The sequence below is a fragment of the Poeciliopsis prolifica genome, unplaced genomic scaffold (assembly GCF_027474105.1).
Source record: "Poeciliopsis prolifica strain line A6 unplaced genomic scaffold, Auburn_PproV2 SCAFFOLD007, whole genome shotgun sequence".
NCBI classification, from domain to species: Eukaryota; Metazoa; Chordata; class Actinopteri; order Cyprinodontiformes; family Poeciliidae; genus Poeciliopsis; species Poeciliopsis prolifica.
In genome coordinates this window covers 1,866,029-1,883,471 of record NW_026562382.1, presented here as the reverse complement: position 1 = coordinate 1,883,471, position 17,443 = coordinate 1,866,029, and the positions used below count along the sequence as shown (strand labels likewise).

Here is a 17,443-nt window from a genome sequence, read left to right as displayed (position 1 = left end):
ATGCATTGCGGAGATTCTCGTGAACGTCAAAAGGTTTTCTAGGTGTTGCTGGACAAGACAACCCAAAGAAAAACCGTCTGTCTTGAGCTTTGTGACAAACTTTCCTCGTCTTGATCTGCAACCTAATCTTGATGCGACTGATGGGAGCACTGAGTGCAGCTGACTCTTTGACTAGCGGCTAAAAATGTCTAGAATTGGACAGTCCAAGCAGGCCATCTGTAAACTTTCACCTCCTCCATTTGTGTCCTTTCACACCATCCTCTGATAAAAGCCGACACTGATGGGAGTAAAATAAGAAGCTGGTCAAGAGGCAACAGAGACTGATTCATTCTTCTCTGCCGTACGGTGCGGATCTCATGATACGCCGCAGTTTGTGTTTTGGTTTTCCTTCGTGTTCGGATCATTCTGGGTTGTTTATAACTGTCTTAAAGGACTTTCTTTGTTCAGTCAATTCCTTTGTGTTGAGTATCTTACTTGTTTCTTATTTTCTAGTATCTAGTTTATGTACTTTGGATCAACATTGTTAGCTTTTTCCTTCTTTTATTCTTTCCTTTGGTTTGTTATTTCGTTTGTATTTCCTTTTAATTCCTGTAAAGCACTTTGTATTGCCTTGATGCTATAAATGGGCTATATAAATAAAATTACCTTTACCTCACTGCCATCCTGGAATCTTCCCTGAATCCAAGGAGAACTTCCATCTTCGTCCCGCATTTCACAAAACTGTGTAAATGCTCCTGTTCGTAGTTGTTGCTTTTGCACCGAGGTCAACATGACCTCAGTTCAGCTGTCACTGAGTTCACTAGTCTCCTTCCCTCAGTGACCCAAATCTAAATACTCACCTGGCTTCACTACTCAGGATTTATTGCCGCGTTCCAGGTACCTGCTGGGAACTCGGAGCTGGGTTTGACATCACAGTTGAGACATCAGGATTCTAGCACCACATACAAAAACACAATTTCAAGCACAAATTGAAATCCCACTTTCTGTTTGGTCACTTTGCAGTTGGAGGCGCTACGTGTTACATCTGAGATGGACTCTTACTGGTGTGTCTTGCATTGGAAACATGTTTCCACCACATCTTAACTGCTGCTGATGAGAGGAGCGGCCTTGCTGGTCCTGACAGGGAGCAGTCGGAGTTGCTCCCAGTTTCCGAGTGGGAAATCCGACTTCAGAGGGCGTTCCAGTTGATTTTGTTTTCCACTGGGAAGTTGGAATTTTCCAAATTCTGAGTACAACTAGAACACGAGTTTCTTGGTTTTCCTTATTCTCTGCTGGTTCCATGTCATATTCACTTAGCGCAAAGGTTGGCGGTTCCTATCGTGTCTGCACCAACACCACGCTGTCAGTGCGTGCATAAGAATTAGTCCAGTGATTTGCAGTCTGTACACGATGGGCGGCTCATATTTCTCCCATTTCTGAACTGTCACGCCAACAAATGTCAGCATCTTACTGACGGTCTTGTAGCTCCTTCCACTGGTTTCCTTGGAAGGGTCACTCTAGGACAACCATCATTGGGTGAGGTCAACCTAAAGTGACTTTTTATTTTTGGGTAACAAACTAAAGAGTGACCACATGTAGTTTAGCTCCAATAAAACATTCTAAAAAAACTGAAGCATAAAACTTTCCTGTCTTTTCTCTCTTTCCTGTATTCATTCAGTTCGTCGTGCACAATGTCCAACGAAATGTCTTTCACGGCCGGGACACGCTTTCACGACGCAACACGGTTGTGTCTGTGCTGCCGAGCAACCGACGAAGCCACAAAGCCAGGCATGCAACATTTCATCTTACTTTCTCCCCCGATGGAAAAAAACGAAAGCCTCCAAATGGGAATGTTTTTGATAGACGAATCAATGCTTTTGGCTTCTAACTAAACAGATGAGTCAACCCGGGCCACAAACAGTGAGACTGTTGTTAAAATATGCGGCGGAGTCTTCAACAAAAGGCTGCAGACAAAACCTGGAGGAAAGATCGACAAAAGCCACAGTTGTTTCTTCTGTCGCGTCACAGTGAGAGCCACGCTGGGTATTGCTTCAGCCATGAATGATGTATTCACTTAGGAAGTAAACGGTACAAGCAGAACGGAGCTGGGGGCATTTTCAATCGAGTATTTTAGAAAAATAAAATAGAATAAAATCCACGAAAAGGCAAATTGGACGTCTGTATTATTCTCTCTTCATCCCACGGTGTGCAGTATACAAACAAAATCACTGTGTGCTTCAAAAATAGTTTCACAAGAGCAACGTTTATTAAAATCCAAATTTTTCCTCGTTCTTGTGAGCATTGGATTTACACAATATACAAATGGTGCGTTTTATAGCAAATACACTATTAGGACAGCAGCAGCAGAATTGGCTTGTACAAAAATACATATTTCGTTTTCACAAACCATACCAAAACGAGTCAAGATAATAATATTTATATATATTTATACATATATCTGTATCATAAATATTCACAACTATACAGGCTGAACACAATTCAAGGTAGTGGAGATAATAAACAGAGTTTTTTTTTGAGACAACACTTTACATGGACAATAACATCCTTCTCTTGTTAAAGAAAACAGGCAACACTCTCAAAACCTGTTTTTTATTTTTACTGAGCTAAATGAGTGAATTATGTTTTATTGAAGTAATTAAGGGAAATTTATCAATTGAGGTAATTTATTAAAAAATAAACTAATATAAACAAGATAATCTTGGCAAGTACTTTAGATAGGTAGAAGACTCCAAGAGGCGTATAAACAAGATTTATTCACGTTAAATTGGCTGATTTTCTTCATTAAAATATAGTAGTGACATGAAAGCATCCTCAAAAAGATTTCAACTAGAGAGGCGCGCAGAGAAATCAGCTGGTCGGCAAAATAAGCTGATCCTTCTAGTCGAAAACTCAAGAATCTGATCTTTTTTTTAACCATCAGTGAAGGCACCATACCAACGCTCTGTGTGGGAGACTAAACTAGATGCTCAGTATTATTTAAAATGTCAATTCCTTAATAGTTTTGTGCTTTGAAATGATAGTAAAACACAAAAGATTTATCCCATTAGCTTATGCATTAAACACGTGAAGGGAAAATATCAGTACGTACAATCAAAACTTTAAAAACCAAGAAGATTTGGAATTTGGCTACAAATCTGTGCTCAGTGCATCTGTAATTTTATCGTGGATTTTATCGTAATTTTAACATCCCATCGTGGTCACAGAGATCCAAACCAGAGCTACCGATAACAAGAACACTTGTGTGAGAACATATAAGATGTACACATTCATCTTATATGTGGGTAAAAAAAAATTAACTGGAAAGTTGTATTAACTGTTCATAAAGGCAGAGCGATAATCACTGCTAAATATAATTTCTTGCTAATTGCGGTGCCTATTTGTACCTTTAAAAATACAGAGCACCATTAGCGTACTCAGGACTGTAACATAAGAAAAACATATAATACCATAAAAGGCAACAGCTGTACACAAATAAAACAAACATCTGATATAAAAAACAAAAAAACCAAAACGCATTCTCCCATTTACAATTTGTCTGTACAGTTCTTATGTTACACATACGACTCTTCTGCAAAGAAGAGCTGTTCGAAGTCCTCCAGTCGCGGGTCGCTGCACCGCCTGCTCTGCCACTCCTGCTTATTCTGCGCTATTGCCACGGCAACCTCCTGGCTCTTTCGCAGGCAGGAGTTGGGGTCTGCCTGACCCTGTGAGGAGAAGTAGTCCCTAACCACCTGGGTGGCGGAAGGAGACAGGCAGAGCGGAGGCATGGTGTGGCCGGACTCCACATGCGACGCCCGCCGTCTGTCGCCGTTCGGCTGAGGTTTACTGCCCAAAGGTCTGTCTAGGGTGAGGCTCTTGTCGGTGTCCGAATTGGCCAAGACCTTAGCAGGCTCGGAGGCTCGGCGAGGAAGGGTCTTCCCTCCTTTGTGGCCTTCGGCAGCAGGGGTGAGGGAGTGGGATTTTGGCCTCTGGAGGACCAGTGTGGTCGCCGTCTGTCCATAGAAAACACTCTGCGGAGGTCGGACTCTCTCTGTCCGCGCCGGTTTTTGCGAGACCTGGGCTCCTGCGGCCGGTTTGGGATTGTCCGATGAGTTTGCACCGGAGGATTTGGAAGCGCAGCTCCGGTCGTGGAGCTTCCTCAGCTCTTTGACGGTCAAGGGTTTCTCTGCGCCTCTGTAAAACGGGGAGCGGTTACGCTGAAGCTGGATAAGAGCCTGCTGGTAGGACGGAGGGCTGCTGGACCGTCGTTGGCAGTTTTCGTTTGGCTCTGTCGCTGCCGTGTCGTCAACAGCGACAGAGCAACCACCGCCGGTTGGGTAGGAATTCCCGTTCACCACAGTTAAGTCCTCCAAGGGTCCGCTGTCGGATTGTCTCAGAGACAAGCAGCGGTCCTTCTTGAGCCAGGTGTTGGGGTGGAGTCCGTGGGATTGGGAGATCTGGTTCCCACGAGGCGGATGGACGGATGGTTGCCAATGGGGCGTGGCGTCCCTCTGAGGCGGGGAGTCTCTCGGCGACTGTTGCGTAGCTGCGGCGTTCGTGGCATAGTCAGTGGAGTACTGAGAAAAGGCAGAGTCTAAAGAGCTGAGGGAAGATCCTGTTGGAGAAGTCGCCGGTGAAGACAGGCTGGAACAGCTGGCGTCCAATCGCAGCGGAGGCGGAGGCGCGTGCTTCGTCTTCCTCCGCCCACTGCTGGCTCCTCTCTGGACACAACCATTCTTTACCTCCTCATTTAGCTGCAGTCTGTTCAAACCCTGCTCCACAAACACCTCGTCCTCTTCCCCCTCCATGGCTGCGTCATAGCTGGCCTTCCTTAAGGGTAAGTGGTGGTTGTCCGCGTTGACCGCCACCATGCTGGAAGACGGCACATTAGCTAAAGCCAAGGCCGGCTCGGAGCTTCTCCGGAGTCTCCTTGGACCGTGTGACGAGCCGTGGCGGGGCTGCCGTATGGCAGGGCTGAATCTCCTGGGCCTGGCCAGAGGGGGGAGCTGCAGCAGGTGATCGGTGTCGGGGTCCGGCTCCGGGTCGCCGTCACTTAGGGTGATGACCGAGTCCCGGCTGCGGCTTTCCGGCTTGGCTTTTTCGCGCAGCAGCAGCTGTTCCTGATAGGGAGACTCGGGGTCATCGTTCAGCTCGTTCTCCAGACTGTCGTAGGACGAGTCGTTCATTTGGAAGGACGAAACATCTAGGGAGGATAGGAAAGGAGAAAGATTTTTAAAAACACCAAACTCAAAAAGTAGCCAACAGTGCAAAGTATTTTGGTCTAGTTTCCATCGCAAATATCTCGGTACACTTGAAATAAGAAAGCAAATTTAGAAGTAACTTCTCAACATGATATATGAGCTTGTTTTACATCAAAAATTCTTGAATATTGATTAAAAGTGGTAGTTCCACTGGCTGATTATTTTTCACATATAACACAAGGAAAATGTCTAATAATAAAAGAAAAAAAAAATCAATATTCAAGAATTATTGACTTAACAAGCAGCTATATCTTGCCTTAAAGTTACTTGTGAGTTAGTTTAGTCTTACTTTATATGTTCTTATTTATTTACTCAAGAATTATAGAAAAAAAGGCTCAGTTTGCAAATTATTTCCAGTTTCTGAGCTCAAGACCAAAACAACAAGCTTGCCCTGACCTTGAGTTTCAAAGGGAAGTTGAAGAATTGACAAGAGGTAAACATTGTCAAAGAAAACAATTGCTGACCCTGTGAGGAGAAGTAGTCCCTAACTACTAGCTAAGCTAGCTTTCTCCTAGCTTAGCACGCAGCTAAGCTAACGTAGCCTCGCGCTACTTTAACTATGCTCTGTGTCTAATGTTGACGTAACTTCCACTGTTATCTGGCGTGTAGGTACTTTTTAAAATTATTTTGTTGGACTTTTAGTTAAAAAAAAGTTAGACATTTTAGGTTCCAGGCTTCAAACAGCTACATTGTGGACAAATAGGCTGCGTTCAGCCTGATTGTTTGAAATAATGCGACCTGAATCTGATCTTTTAATAACAGTATGAACAGCACAGGTCGAATTCGTCTTGAATCCGATACGTATCCGATTCAAATGCGACCTAACATCACATTGAGTGTGATGTTAGGTCGTTGGGTGTCACTGATTCTCAACAACTGTCACTATTCTGCACTCTGACACACGCAAGTGGGAAGAAAAACAACAATCATGACGTTAAGTTGTTAACTACTGCGCATGCGGGACACTTTCAGGTCGTTTGCCGTATCTTTGGCAGTGTGAACGGCTCCAGCAAAAGTGAAGTGAAGGCCTGAGAGCAACTAATGATCTCGACCTGCCAAGCTGAACGAACAAAAATCTGCCAAGATGTGGAGAACAGAGGACAAAGCTTCATCCTGCCGTGAGCTCTTTGACCTCCGGCGGTTATTTTCGACACGAGGGAGAAAATGAGCGCTGAGTATGAAAGAGGGGATTCAGCTGCATTTCAATCAGCACCTGTGACCCTGGCAGTCACCGAAATTACTGGAGGTCAATCTGCTGACCACAATCAGCAGGACTGAGAGGGCCGAGCCGACTCGGCTAGACAGACAGAGACGGCGAGTCTCAGTCCGCGTCACTTTGAGGGGACAACACAGTGAGGTTTTATCGCCGCTTTCAGAAGAGGAACAAATGTTTGAAAAGCACAGAGCAACCATTCCTAGCCGTTTTACCCCCCGATGTTCATAAAATCAGACGAAAAGTATATAGTTTCTTAATCAAACTGAAACTTGGGCTCCGTCTTTTTCCGTCTCTTGAGTTCTCACCAGATCCGTGGTCGCTGCTGCTCTTCTGGCTGATGTCTTTGAACAACGAGGCGACGTCTCCCAGGACGCTGCTGCAGTTCTCTATGAGGAAGCGCACGAGCTCACACACCTGCAACACAAAAAGCAAACAAAAAAAAAAACACATCAATCTTGTTTCAGCATCTTTTTTTATTTACTCTTCTGCAGCTGCTGACACTTTGTTCTTTGTTTTACAGATGGTTTTTGAAGGATGGCTGCTGTTTATTGTTTCAGTTGTTCAATCAGTTCCTCAGGGAAGCAGCCAAAGTTCAGCAGAAACTGAGCCAACATGCAGTTTCAAAAAAAGTGGCCGCGTCAGCACAAACCGCACGGACGGACAAACGCAAGCAAAAATCACAAAGTCGGAGTGGGAAAAACATCAGAAATAAAAGCTTTTTCTCACAGAGCAGAAAGGTAAAACCTGTACTCAAAGAATATCGAATCATTTGTCGCCTTAACAGATGAATGTCTGAACTATAGTTCGTCTTTAAATCTTTAAAAGGGAAACGTTACTGTCCCTCATGCCTTTCAAGATCTGCATCTAAAAAATGGTAAGTAAAAAAACTATTTAGTCATTAAGCTTAGCTGTATGCTGTTCGATAAAAGTGACCTAAATCTTGTTTTTAGTTTTAAGAATTGACAAAATCAAATCTGTTAAAATATAAATTCATCCTACTGATTTTACTCATGTATTTTATTAATGACCACATGATGACAATCATGAAGAATTGAACTGTCTGTATTGGGATGAAAAGTGTAAAACTGATATTCTGTCTCAGTGAAGGGAACATCATCTTCTTAATGTGTCATTTCATTATTGGTTGCCTCATCATATCAGAAAGTTGAATGCTTTTGCACTCAAACTGTGAATCAACCCAAAGCGTCATCTTTGGGCCGTCTTTGGGTTGACGCCCCAATTCTCGCTGAATTCAGCGAGAATTTAGCTGAATTACGAGAAAACAAGTCCAGCTCCTCTCCCACCTCAGCCCCTCCAAGCATCCAGCATGCCGATGTGAGTGAGTCTTCACGAGTGCAGACAGCATTACTTAATCACTGTGGGGGTGCGCTATCAATGGGCCTTTGCAACAATATTTCTTTAGCAACTCTTATATCATTTTGTGGGAGTGGTGTATGTGTGTGACATTTATATCTGAAGGCTTGTTTGATGTCCAAAAAGCATTGAAAGCAACATGGTTCAGCTTGAGACCCCAAGTGTACAGCGCGCCTTTGGAAAGGCTTTATTTACTCTTTTATTCACCAGGTAGCAACTTCTGAATTTCTGGTAACACCTTCCTGTTTCATCATAAGGCTGATATTCACAACTGTAAACATGGAAGCTAAAATCAAGGCCATTAACCATTTGATGTATAGAACATACAGTTGCATATTGACACTGCTTCAGGGTGCTGGAGAGTCTTTCAGCTTTGTTGTTTTGATCCATGACCTTAATAATTTTGTAAAACAGCTACCAAAGGTGGTACTTTTTAGGTGGTACTTTTTAGTCTCTTAGTTTATCTTAGTTGTTTGTGCTGCACTGACGTCAACTTCCCGAGTCCTTCAAGAGTATTTGCATTCCACAGCATCCCTGACTCATTGAGACATCCTTCTGGAACTCCTTCACACGCTGCCCATTATGGATGATGTCCTGCTGATTTCATAGAGTTTCCAGCTCTGATATTTGCTCGCTTGGTGAGCAAGAATAGTCCAGAACGCTCGTCTACTCATCATCCATCGCGTATTGTAATATAAAGCGGAATGTTTTGAGGCCAGGAGGGTCCTATAAAGTCATGTTTACTGGAAGGAATGGTCATTCCGACGAGGTCAGGTTTTTTTTGTAAAATACACCGGCAGTTTCTTTGCTTTGCTATCAGCTTAAACTTAAAACAAATCACCAAACTTTGTCTGAAGCCGCCGCCTTGTAAACTAAACAGATAAAATTTACTAAACACCAAAGACGGCGTCCGACGCAAACACCAGAGTCCCAAAGTTTCCGCTTGAGTCTGCCTGTTGGGTTTACACAAGAGGAGCTGTTGTTGTTCCCATCGCTGTTCCTGTGTGATAATACATTAACATTAACGCTGTACAGAATAACACAAAGTAAAGCATACGTAAATAAAGATTGAAAAATGTAGGGCCTGCATTTGTCTTCAGCTCCATTTACTCTCACATCCTTAAATGAAATCCGGGGCAACATTTTTCCGGGCTGTGTTGTGGCGACCCACAAGCCAAAAGACGCCAAAAACGAGCTGGGAACAAACGGCTCCAATAAAGTCCAAGGAACGGGCAAAGGGACAAAGTTGTGAACTTTATCCAAAGGAAAAACATAGAAAAATATGTTTCAAGGAAAATATCTGGCATATAATTCCAGATTTGTGGGGCCTGATTAAAGCTGAGATGAATTAGGAAGCAACAAATAATTGCAAAAAGCAGCTATAAAGAAAGAAAAAATACTACAATGTTATCTTAAAGTTTAGAATAATTTCAGCCGCAGTGAAGTCTTTGCAAATTCACAACTATTCCAGTAGGATGTCACGTTTACCATTTTAAACACACTTTAAACACGAAGCACATCAAATAATTCTAATTAAAAAAACATAAACCTGCAGGCCAGATGGGGAGACTTTCATACAATGCTTTCATTTCCTTTTTCCACATTTTATCATGCTACGACTTTAAACTTCAGTAAATATTTTGGGGTGCTTTTGATTGACGCAAAAAGCTTCACTGTTTCATGCAGTTACAGAGACGTAGCCTCACATCCTTTGTCCGCCCTCAAGCTCAGTCAGAACGGTGAAAAATGAATCTTAGAGTCTTGACACAGATTCTGAAATGGATAGATATCTGAACTTTGCCTCGGTCGTTCCAATGCATGATTGTGCTAATAATATAATCTCGAATATCTAATTTGCAGGAGCAGAAATCTGCCCTACAGAAATGATGCTGCCACCCGAACTGGGTTTTACTACCGGCGAAAAACACGACAGGAAGTGGCTGGAGGATGTTTTTTAATGACAATGAGTAGAAAAACTTATAAAAGGGTGATTTTATTTGCGTTTCTCATTTAATAAAACGCCGCGGTTCAGAAATAGTTTCTTTTGACAAAATGTTGCACTCAAAACTTTCCATTTCCATTCATCGTTTGATTTGCAAAATAAAAATAAACTGCTTTAACTCCGCCAACTTTGGCTATGCCTATATCACACAATACAATGAAATGCATAGAGGATTGTGTTAAAAACTGGAAAAAAGTCATGGATGCCAGGTACTGTAGATTAGTGCAACACGCTTGTTGTCTGAAATTTACTTGCGCAGCCAAAGCTGTGGAATAACTTCCTGTTTCAGCAACAGAGAGAAGTCAGCACAGTTTTAAAATGAAAAAAACAAACCAGGCAGAAGTAAAAGGACTGGCCAGCATTTTTATATATTTTTAACCACAGTCAAGAAAAAAACAAAGTGCGCACAAACTAAAGCTGCAATTACCTCAGAAGCTCCTACACAACTATGTTCAGCCAAAAGCATTTAAATTATATGCTGCTGTGAAGGAGAACCAGACACTCGGGCAAAACAAAATCTGCTAAATCTCAGTGTCCACGTGTCTGACGACAAGGTTAGCAGCCGGTGGGAAGCGTCCAAATCTGCCTTGTTAGAAGAAAAGGCTGCCTATTGGAACCAACACACACACACACACACACCCACACACACATTGTGGCGGCAGGGAAAATGTGACCAGGGGAGTATTTGTGAAACTGATCTTCTGGTATTTGAGGGTGTTGAGGATTTCTGTGCTGACAAGTGTGTGTGCGTGTGTGAAGAAAGAAAGAAGGGCAAAAGAGGGGTGGGGGGTAGCAGTGACATTTCTGCACACATATTTGGCTTTGGGATTGTGTAGGAAATTCTTTGCATGTTTTCTCAATGAACCTCAGCCACTCTAAGGAACACACACACACACACACACACACACACACACACACACACACACACACACACACACACACACACACACACACATGCCTGCTTTCCCTCTCACATACACACATTTTTGAAAGGATAAGCAAATCAACCACCCACAGAGATCGCATGTTGTGCTCAGTGATAAAATTTTAAAACCGACCACAAATCAAAATGAGTTGTGAAGCTACATGATGGACACTGGAGGAAGAAGCAGCAGAAGTAGGTATTTACAGTGAAATATTGAAAAAATTAATTATTATTATAAGCTCAGAATTTCTGAAGTGGGAGTTTCAAACTGCTACTTTTCTATCTTCCTGCAGCGGCCACCTGTGCTATGGGAAGAGTCAAGAGGTTCAAAACGGGGACCAGAACCAAAAGAAGTGAAAATGGATCGTAACATAAAGTTTTCAGACAACACTATGCAAATTAATTTGATTACCCGAAGGACTTTAGCATTTTTATAATTGTTTATCTTCATCCCTAAATATTCTAAAGTACAGACAAAAATGACCTTATATGCCACAACTTGCATAAATAGGTTCATATAAAAGTATTACGCTATGAAATGGGGTCCAAAGAGACAAACTGACCCAGAGTGAAACTCACTGGCTAACGCTAGTTTGCTAGCTCGTAACAAGTGGAAGTTGGGGTAGAAATATGATATTTATTTTATTTTTTGCTGCATTTTAACTGATTTGCTAAATCACCAGAATGTTTGTTATATAAAAATTATTGGAAATATTAACTACAAGAGGTTTAGTAAAAATAATAATAATAATAAAAAAAGACTTGGACCTGGAACTGCTACAGTTTTTCTGTAGTGTCGTGCTGTAATCTCAGAGGTTTTATTCTCATTTGAACACAAGAATGTGATGATTTCATTTTAGGACCATTTCCATGCGAAGGCTTGTGAACGAGACTCTCTCCACGCACGCAGTCATCATTTTGTCAACACACACTCGCTCGCTGTATTACTCACACACTAAAACAGATCAGACTATCCAGAGTTTTGGGAAATACGCTTGCTTTATTCCTGGAAGTTAGAATGATAAGGCTGTAGCTCAATAAGAGGCAGCTGCGAGGTTAGGTTACCATGAAATGCAGAAACGAGGAAACGGTTGGCCTGTTTTATGCAGAAAACTTCCAAAGTTGCTCAATTTATTTCCATCGTATTGTTTTCTGTAGGTTAAATATAGAAAAAAAACCCCAAAAAACATTCAGAGTAAGAAGACAAAAGAAGGAATTTAAAATTCGGTTAATCTCTTAGATTTTACAGTTGGAATCAACATCTGACAGTTAAATTCAACAACTGTTAAATTTTAACAATGTTTGCCTTCATAGGCATTTAGATTAGAATTTATTTTAGGATGCTAGCGCCAGCGTTTCTATTCACAGTGGATGGTATCCAGCAGGGTGTATTACATCTGTGTCAGCTTAGTAAAAGTTATGATCTGTCACATCAGAAATTTAGGTCTTCTTATCCAGCTGGAACTAATTTAGCAACAGCGCTAATGCTAAAATAGATCTTGCTAGCAAGCGGAGTTCCTCAACTTTGAAGAAGTCATTGCTGATGCAAAATGTAGCTTTGGTTGTCAAGAATGCAGCTGACATGAAACCCTGTTAAGATTTAAATGTTTATTGCAATTTCACTCATGTTTAACCCCTTAACCCTAAATAATGAATGTTTTTGCTTTGTTTTTTTTTACATGAAAGGAAAAACTAGAAGAGCAAAAGTAATATTACCTTTAGAATTAGTTTGAAATTCACAAAATCAGTTCAGCAAGTACATTTGGGATTATGGCCATTTTATTTCAGCTCCTTTTTTTTTTAATATGTCAAACTTTCACAGACATATTGTGGAAAATACAGCAAATAAAATTAACACAAATTGTTTCTTCATTTTTTAGGGTTAAATTTGAACAAAATTAACTTACCTATACATTTAATTAGAATAAATGCCATCTTGATTTTTTGTCCAAACGCTAAAATTCACTGCCATCTCAAACGAGTGCATATCCCCAAATATCCCTCTCACTTTGTTAAATATTTCCACCAAATCTCATCTGATAACAGACCTCATGAACTGAAACGCTGAAAAAACAAAACTCTTGGGTTTCGCACCTTTTTTGTGGCCTCTCCCTCCACCTCTGGCGTGCTCGGGGTCGGAGGCCAAAGCATGCTGGGAGCGATGCAGACCGACAGGTTGAAGGCGTTCATCTGGTTGTCGTGGGCGCTGCCTTGTATGTGGTGCAGCACAGCCATCACGTGACGCAGCAGGAGATGATTCTCACTGGGCAGCAGCTGCAGCAGCCTGCAACAGGATGATGGACAGACGGGAAATGCAACGACAGAAACATGCAGTCTGACGTAAGAGACTGATTCATGCTCTGTCCCACGTTTTTTATATACATTTTTATATGTACAGAAGAGGCTCTAGATCAGCAGCTCGGCTGCAGATTCCACTCTTGCTTCCATGTTGCGTGTTATTTATTTTTCCTTCGGCAGAAGGAATTCGTTTTGCTGCTTCTGGAATAAAAGTGTCGCTGGGTGTCGTGCCCTTTATTCTGCATCGCAAACAAACATGACCTCCCTGTGACACGGCTGAGCGGGAACATTCTTAGCAGACAGGAAGGATTCTGGAGCCCGAGTATGAACCGGTCCAGGACTTCCAGCTCCTACCTCTGAACACCCGGCAGCCGCTCCTCTCCTCCGTCTCCTTCCATCGCATCCATCCACTGATCGTACAGATCCACACACAGTATGCTGCCCGGGATGTTTCGCAGGAAGTCCTGTAAGCACAGAAGGTAATGACAATTTTTTTAGTTATTTTTTTGGTTTAGTCAATCTTAAACCTGCAGCTACATGTTGCTCATGTTGTACTTTTTATTTTGTCTTTAATTTTACAATAACTTCTTGTGTTCACACACATTGTACTTTTCCACATTTTGTTGCTGCGCAAACACAAACTTCTTTGTATTGTATTTGGACAAACACAAAATAAGTTCTTAACGAGACAGTCAAAAAGACAACACTACTTTGCTAAAAAAAAAGGGAAAATTCTTAAAAGGAGATGGACATATTTTGAAAACGCTGCAAATAGTTTAAGGTAAATGTCGAAAAACGAGACAATATCTCATATATTCTTATTTAAAGTTACTTGTTTTTCTTCCACCTCCTCCCGAATCTGAGGGGAAGGGAGTTGAACACCTGAGCTGCTCTTGTTTGGCCTGGAAGCTGAACAAGGCAGCACCTTGTGAGCGAGTCTGGCTTCCTGCCTGGCCGCCTACGCACCGTCACCCCGTCTGGACTCGGGCGACTTTGGACGCGCTTCAGTCGAACCTGCTCTCTGTTGTCTGGTATCGAATGGGTGAGAGAGTTGGGTGCGTGTTGTGAGGCGGGGGAAGTGGCGTTACCTTGAGGACGGCGGCGATGACGAACACAGACTGGTGTGTGATCTCCGGCTCCTCCGTCCCGCTGTCCAGCCTGTCCCGAAGCTCCCTGCAGGCCTTAGCGCCAGCCGAGCGCCTGAACACACCCTTGGTGTACGGCCCTTCCTGATAGAGGAACACTAACATTTCCTAAAGAACAGAAGAAGAAAAATAAAATTTTTTCTCTCTGTCGTTTTTTTTCCTCTCCCCAAAAAATCTCTAATCTGAGTAACTTATAGTGATCTCACCATGACGGGCTTGGGCAAGCCGTAATCTGAAGAGCACACCGAGTTCAGAGGCTGTCCAAACAGCCGTCCCGGGTTAGGAGAGAGCAGCGATGGGGAAAGAGGCAGGCTGTCCAGCTGGGTGCTGGAGCCCCTCCAGAAAGGCCAGTTGATCAGGGATCGCTTCCTCTTGAAGGTCTTCTGCTGACCGGGCTCTGCACAGGACAAAACAATGGAGGTTTTGGTTTCAAATAACGTATCTTAACCGACATTAATCTGTGTTGTCATTCAAAGCAGCTTTAGCTCAGCCTGTAGTGATAACAAATTTTGCTGGACAATAAGTCGTCCCAGAAGTTATTGCGATAAACAATAATATTGTTGTTTTGAGACCATTTTCAATAATGCAAAAATGATTAAATTCTAATGAACATGTGACACTGGAATGGGAAGTTATTTTAAATGTATGAAATAACAAATAAAATGACTTATGAAGTTTCTCAACAAAAATAAAATGGGCCAGTTGAGACCAAAGCATCAGACTGAAAACTTTTGTCATCCAGTTTTTGGTAAAAAACAGAGAAAGAGAAAAACTTCCTGAGCTCGTTTTAATTTATGATGGGATTAATTGATTTATCGTTTACTTCTTTGAGTCTACCAGTAGCTACATTTTAGGGCAAGTTGAAGTGAGGCGTGCGCAGGCAGGACGGATACTTTTAGTGCAGGTTCATGAAAACGAAACAAGACAGACTCACAGAAAGAGTCGATGAGGAAAATGCAGGAGGACGTGTGCTGGTGGTTGAGGACAGCGTTTATTGTGTGTGCCAGTAGGATGTGGTTATGTTTTTCCGTGCATGGATGTTGTCTGACATACTTGCATGGGGCCCTGTGGTTGTCTCTTCGTATTCGTCACTGTGTGCCCTCTGCCGAGCGGTGAGGTCAGTCTGTACCTGTGCTCTGCAAACACAGGTCTGCCATGTGTCTGCATGTGCTCTGCTCACTCTGAACAGTGTGTTAAAATTTATGAACTTGTTTAAAAAAAACAAACAAAAAATAACATATATATATAAAATAAATAAAAATAATTACAGGTTTGCAGACATGTACCAAATGCAATGTAGCTATGGCGTCATCTTTCTGGTTTCTATTCTGTTGGAAGATAAATCAAGTTCAAGTTTAGATTAAGCCTGTTGCAATTTGGTCAATTAATCGCTTTGTAAAAGAAAATAAGCTCAATAATTTCCATTCTGATGATTCATATTTTTTGAAGAATAATTTTGCTTACAAAAACTTCATAATCCATGTTATTTATGGTTTCTGTTGTGTGGAGTTTTTGCTTCTGTTTTATTTAATAGTTTTTGGTTGTCATATTTATTAGTTTATTAGTTTTAAGACGGCAAACCTGAATTATTACGCAATTATCAATATATGCCATAAAAACGGTCTCAAAACAGCAATATTAGTGTTTTTTCGCAATAATTTTGTTGAGGTAGCAAGTTGGTCTCATTTAATGGTAGGTCAAGTTTAGATATGAGTCAGACAATTAAGTTTTGGTCTCAGATGATCAGAGGTTCTGGTTTACCAGATCACTTCTAGTATCTGGTTGCACTGGATTTCATTTAGGGGTCTCACAGTAAAGGAGATTGAACAAAAATGCTCTTTGCGGTTTTTTATTTGAACTAAAACTTGAAAATCACATATTTTCCTTGCAGTGCAGAATTAACCACTACAGTTGCATCGGCCAGAGTTTGCAGTTGCAACTTAAAAAAAAAAAAAAAAAGTGAAACGGATTTGAACACTTCTGTTACTGTTGATAAAATGTGGAAAATGCAACAGAGAACCAACACATGCAGAAAGACCCCAGGTCAGGATTCAAACCAATGACCTTCCTGCTGTAAGGCAAGAGTGCTTCCTGCATGTTGGGATAAGTTGAGCTAAAAGTCGACTTTAGCCTAGTCTTTGTGTGATTTATTTACACAAATCCCTAATTACTTCTATTGCCACATATAAAGGGATTTCATATCAACTGGTATCACATAATGTGCTGCTAATAGCAAGTGACCTGGCAAAAAACACTCAACCTCGTAATAAATCTTTTAACAAGCAACAGCCCTCGCACACAACTGCTGCGAATCCAACCTTTTATTGAACGGCATTTGTTTTACTAGGCAATTGTGATTCGTATTCGAGGGTGGGGACGTGAACAAAAACAAAAGGTTCTTTAAGCGGGCGGAGGATCCGGTGGCCAAAACACGCCACATACCTCTCACAGAGTTCACGATTTAACAGTCGGTCATGGAGTCGTGCTTGAACACACTCTGCAACAAAAGTTCAACAGCAACACAGTTACTGCCCCACTCTGGTGCTTCTCACAACAAAGAGCCTCTGACCTTGCTGCGAAATTATTACAACTCAATGAGGAGGCGATAGAGAGACAGACTGCTTGTCCACATGGTGGGCCAAAGCCTCAAGAGCATAGCGTCTTTAAAACCCTAAAACACAGAAGCCAGTTCTAATTCTTGCCTTCTTCTTTAAGCTGAAACAATGTCTATTACATTGAAGCTCGTAGACTCTTCTATGAGAAGCCCGACAGCCTAAATGTGACAGAAAATATGAGATTTGACAAACATCTAATCGAGGGAAACCCCTCAGTTACATGTGGTTGCTACTTTTGTTAGCGGACTAGCTTTAATTTTGTTGAGGTAGCAAGTTGGTCTCAATAGAGCTCAACGAAAAAAAAATTGGAATGAGGGGAAAAAGTAAATGAAGTGATTTTGCTGAAGAAAAAAACATTGTAATCATAGCATCAAGGAACAGTTTGGAACCCTTGGACACACACATACACACACGCACACCGCAGGCAAAAATGCACCGAGCAATTCAGGTTAATTGCTGAACCTGATGTGCTACTTCTCCTTGCATTCCTGCACTTTGTAAACAACATTTTTGCACTGGTCCAATGTACTGAGTGCGAGTTAAGTAGGTCACAAATGCAACAAAATTTAGTTCTGAGTTTTCTAAATGGACAAAATGTGTTTCTTCTACATAGTGTGTCGTTCTGTTT

At 41.8% G+C, this 17,443-nt stretch overlaps 1 protein-coding gene across 9 annotated transcripts in view; it reads right to left on the bottom strand.

Annotated features, from left to right (window-relative positions):
* Positions 1-2,223: 2,223 nt before the first annotated feature.
* Positions 2,224-17,443, bottom strand: part of arhgap20 (Rho GTPase activating protein 20) — an 87,260-nt gene continuing 72,040 nt past the window's right edge. For all 9 annotated transcript variants that reach the window (XM_055032041.1, XM_055032040.1, XM_055032042.1 and 6 more), the window contains 6 exons: positions 14,407-14,597; positions 14,144-14,308; positions 13,410-13,519; positions 12,852-13,041; positions 6,762-6,870; positions 2,224-5,182 (listed from right to left, as the gene is read on the bottom strand). In XM_055032041.1, coding sequence (XP_054888016.1) covers positions 3,552-5,182; positions 6,762-6,870; positions 12,852-13,041; positions 13,410-13,519; positions 14,144-14,308; positions 14,407-14,597 — 2,396 coding nt within the window. In that variant the 3' untranslated portion in view covers positions 2,224-3,551. The remainder of the gene's footprint in view (positions 5,183-6,761; positions 6,871-12,851; positions 13,042-13,409; positions 13,520-14,143; positions 14,309-14,406; positions 14,598-17,443) is intronic.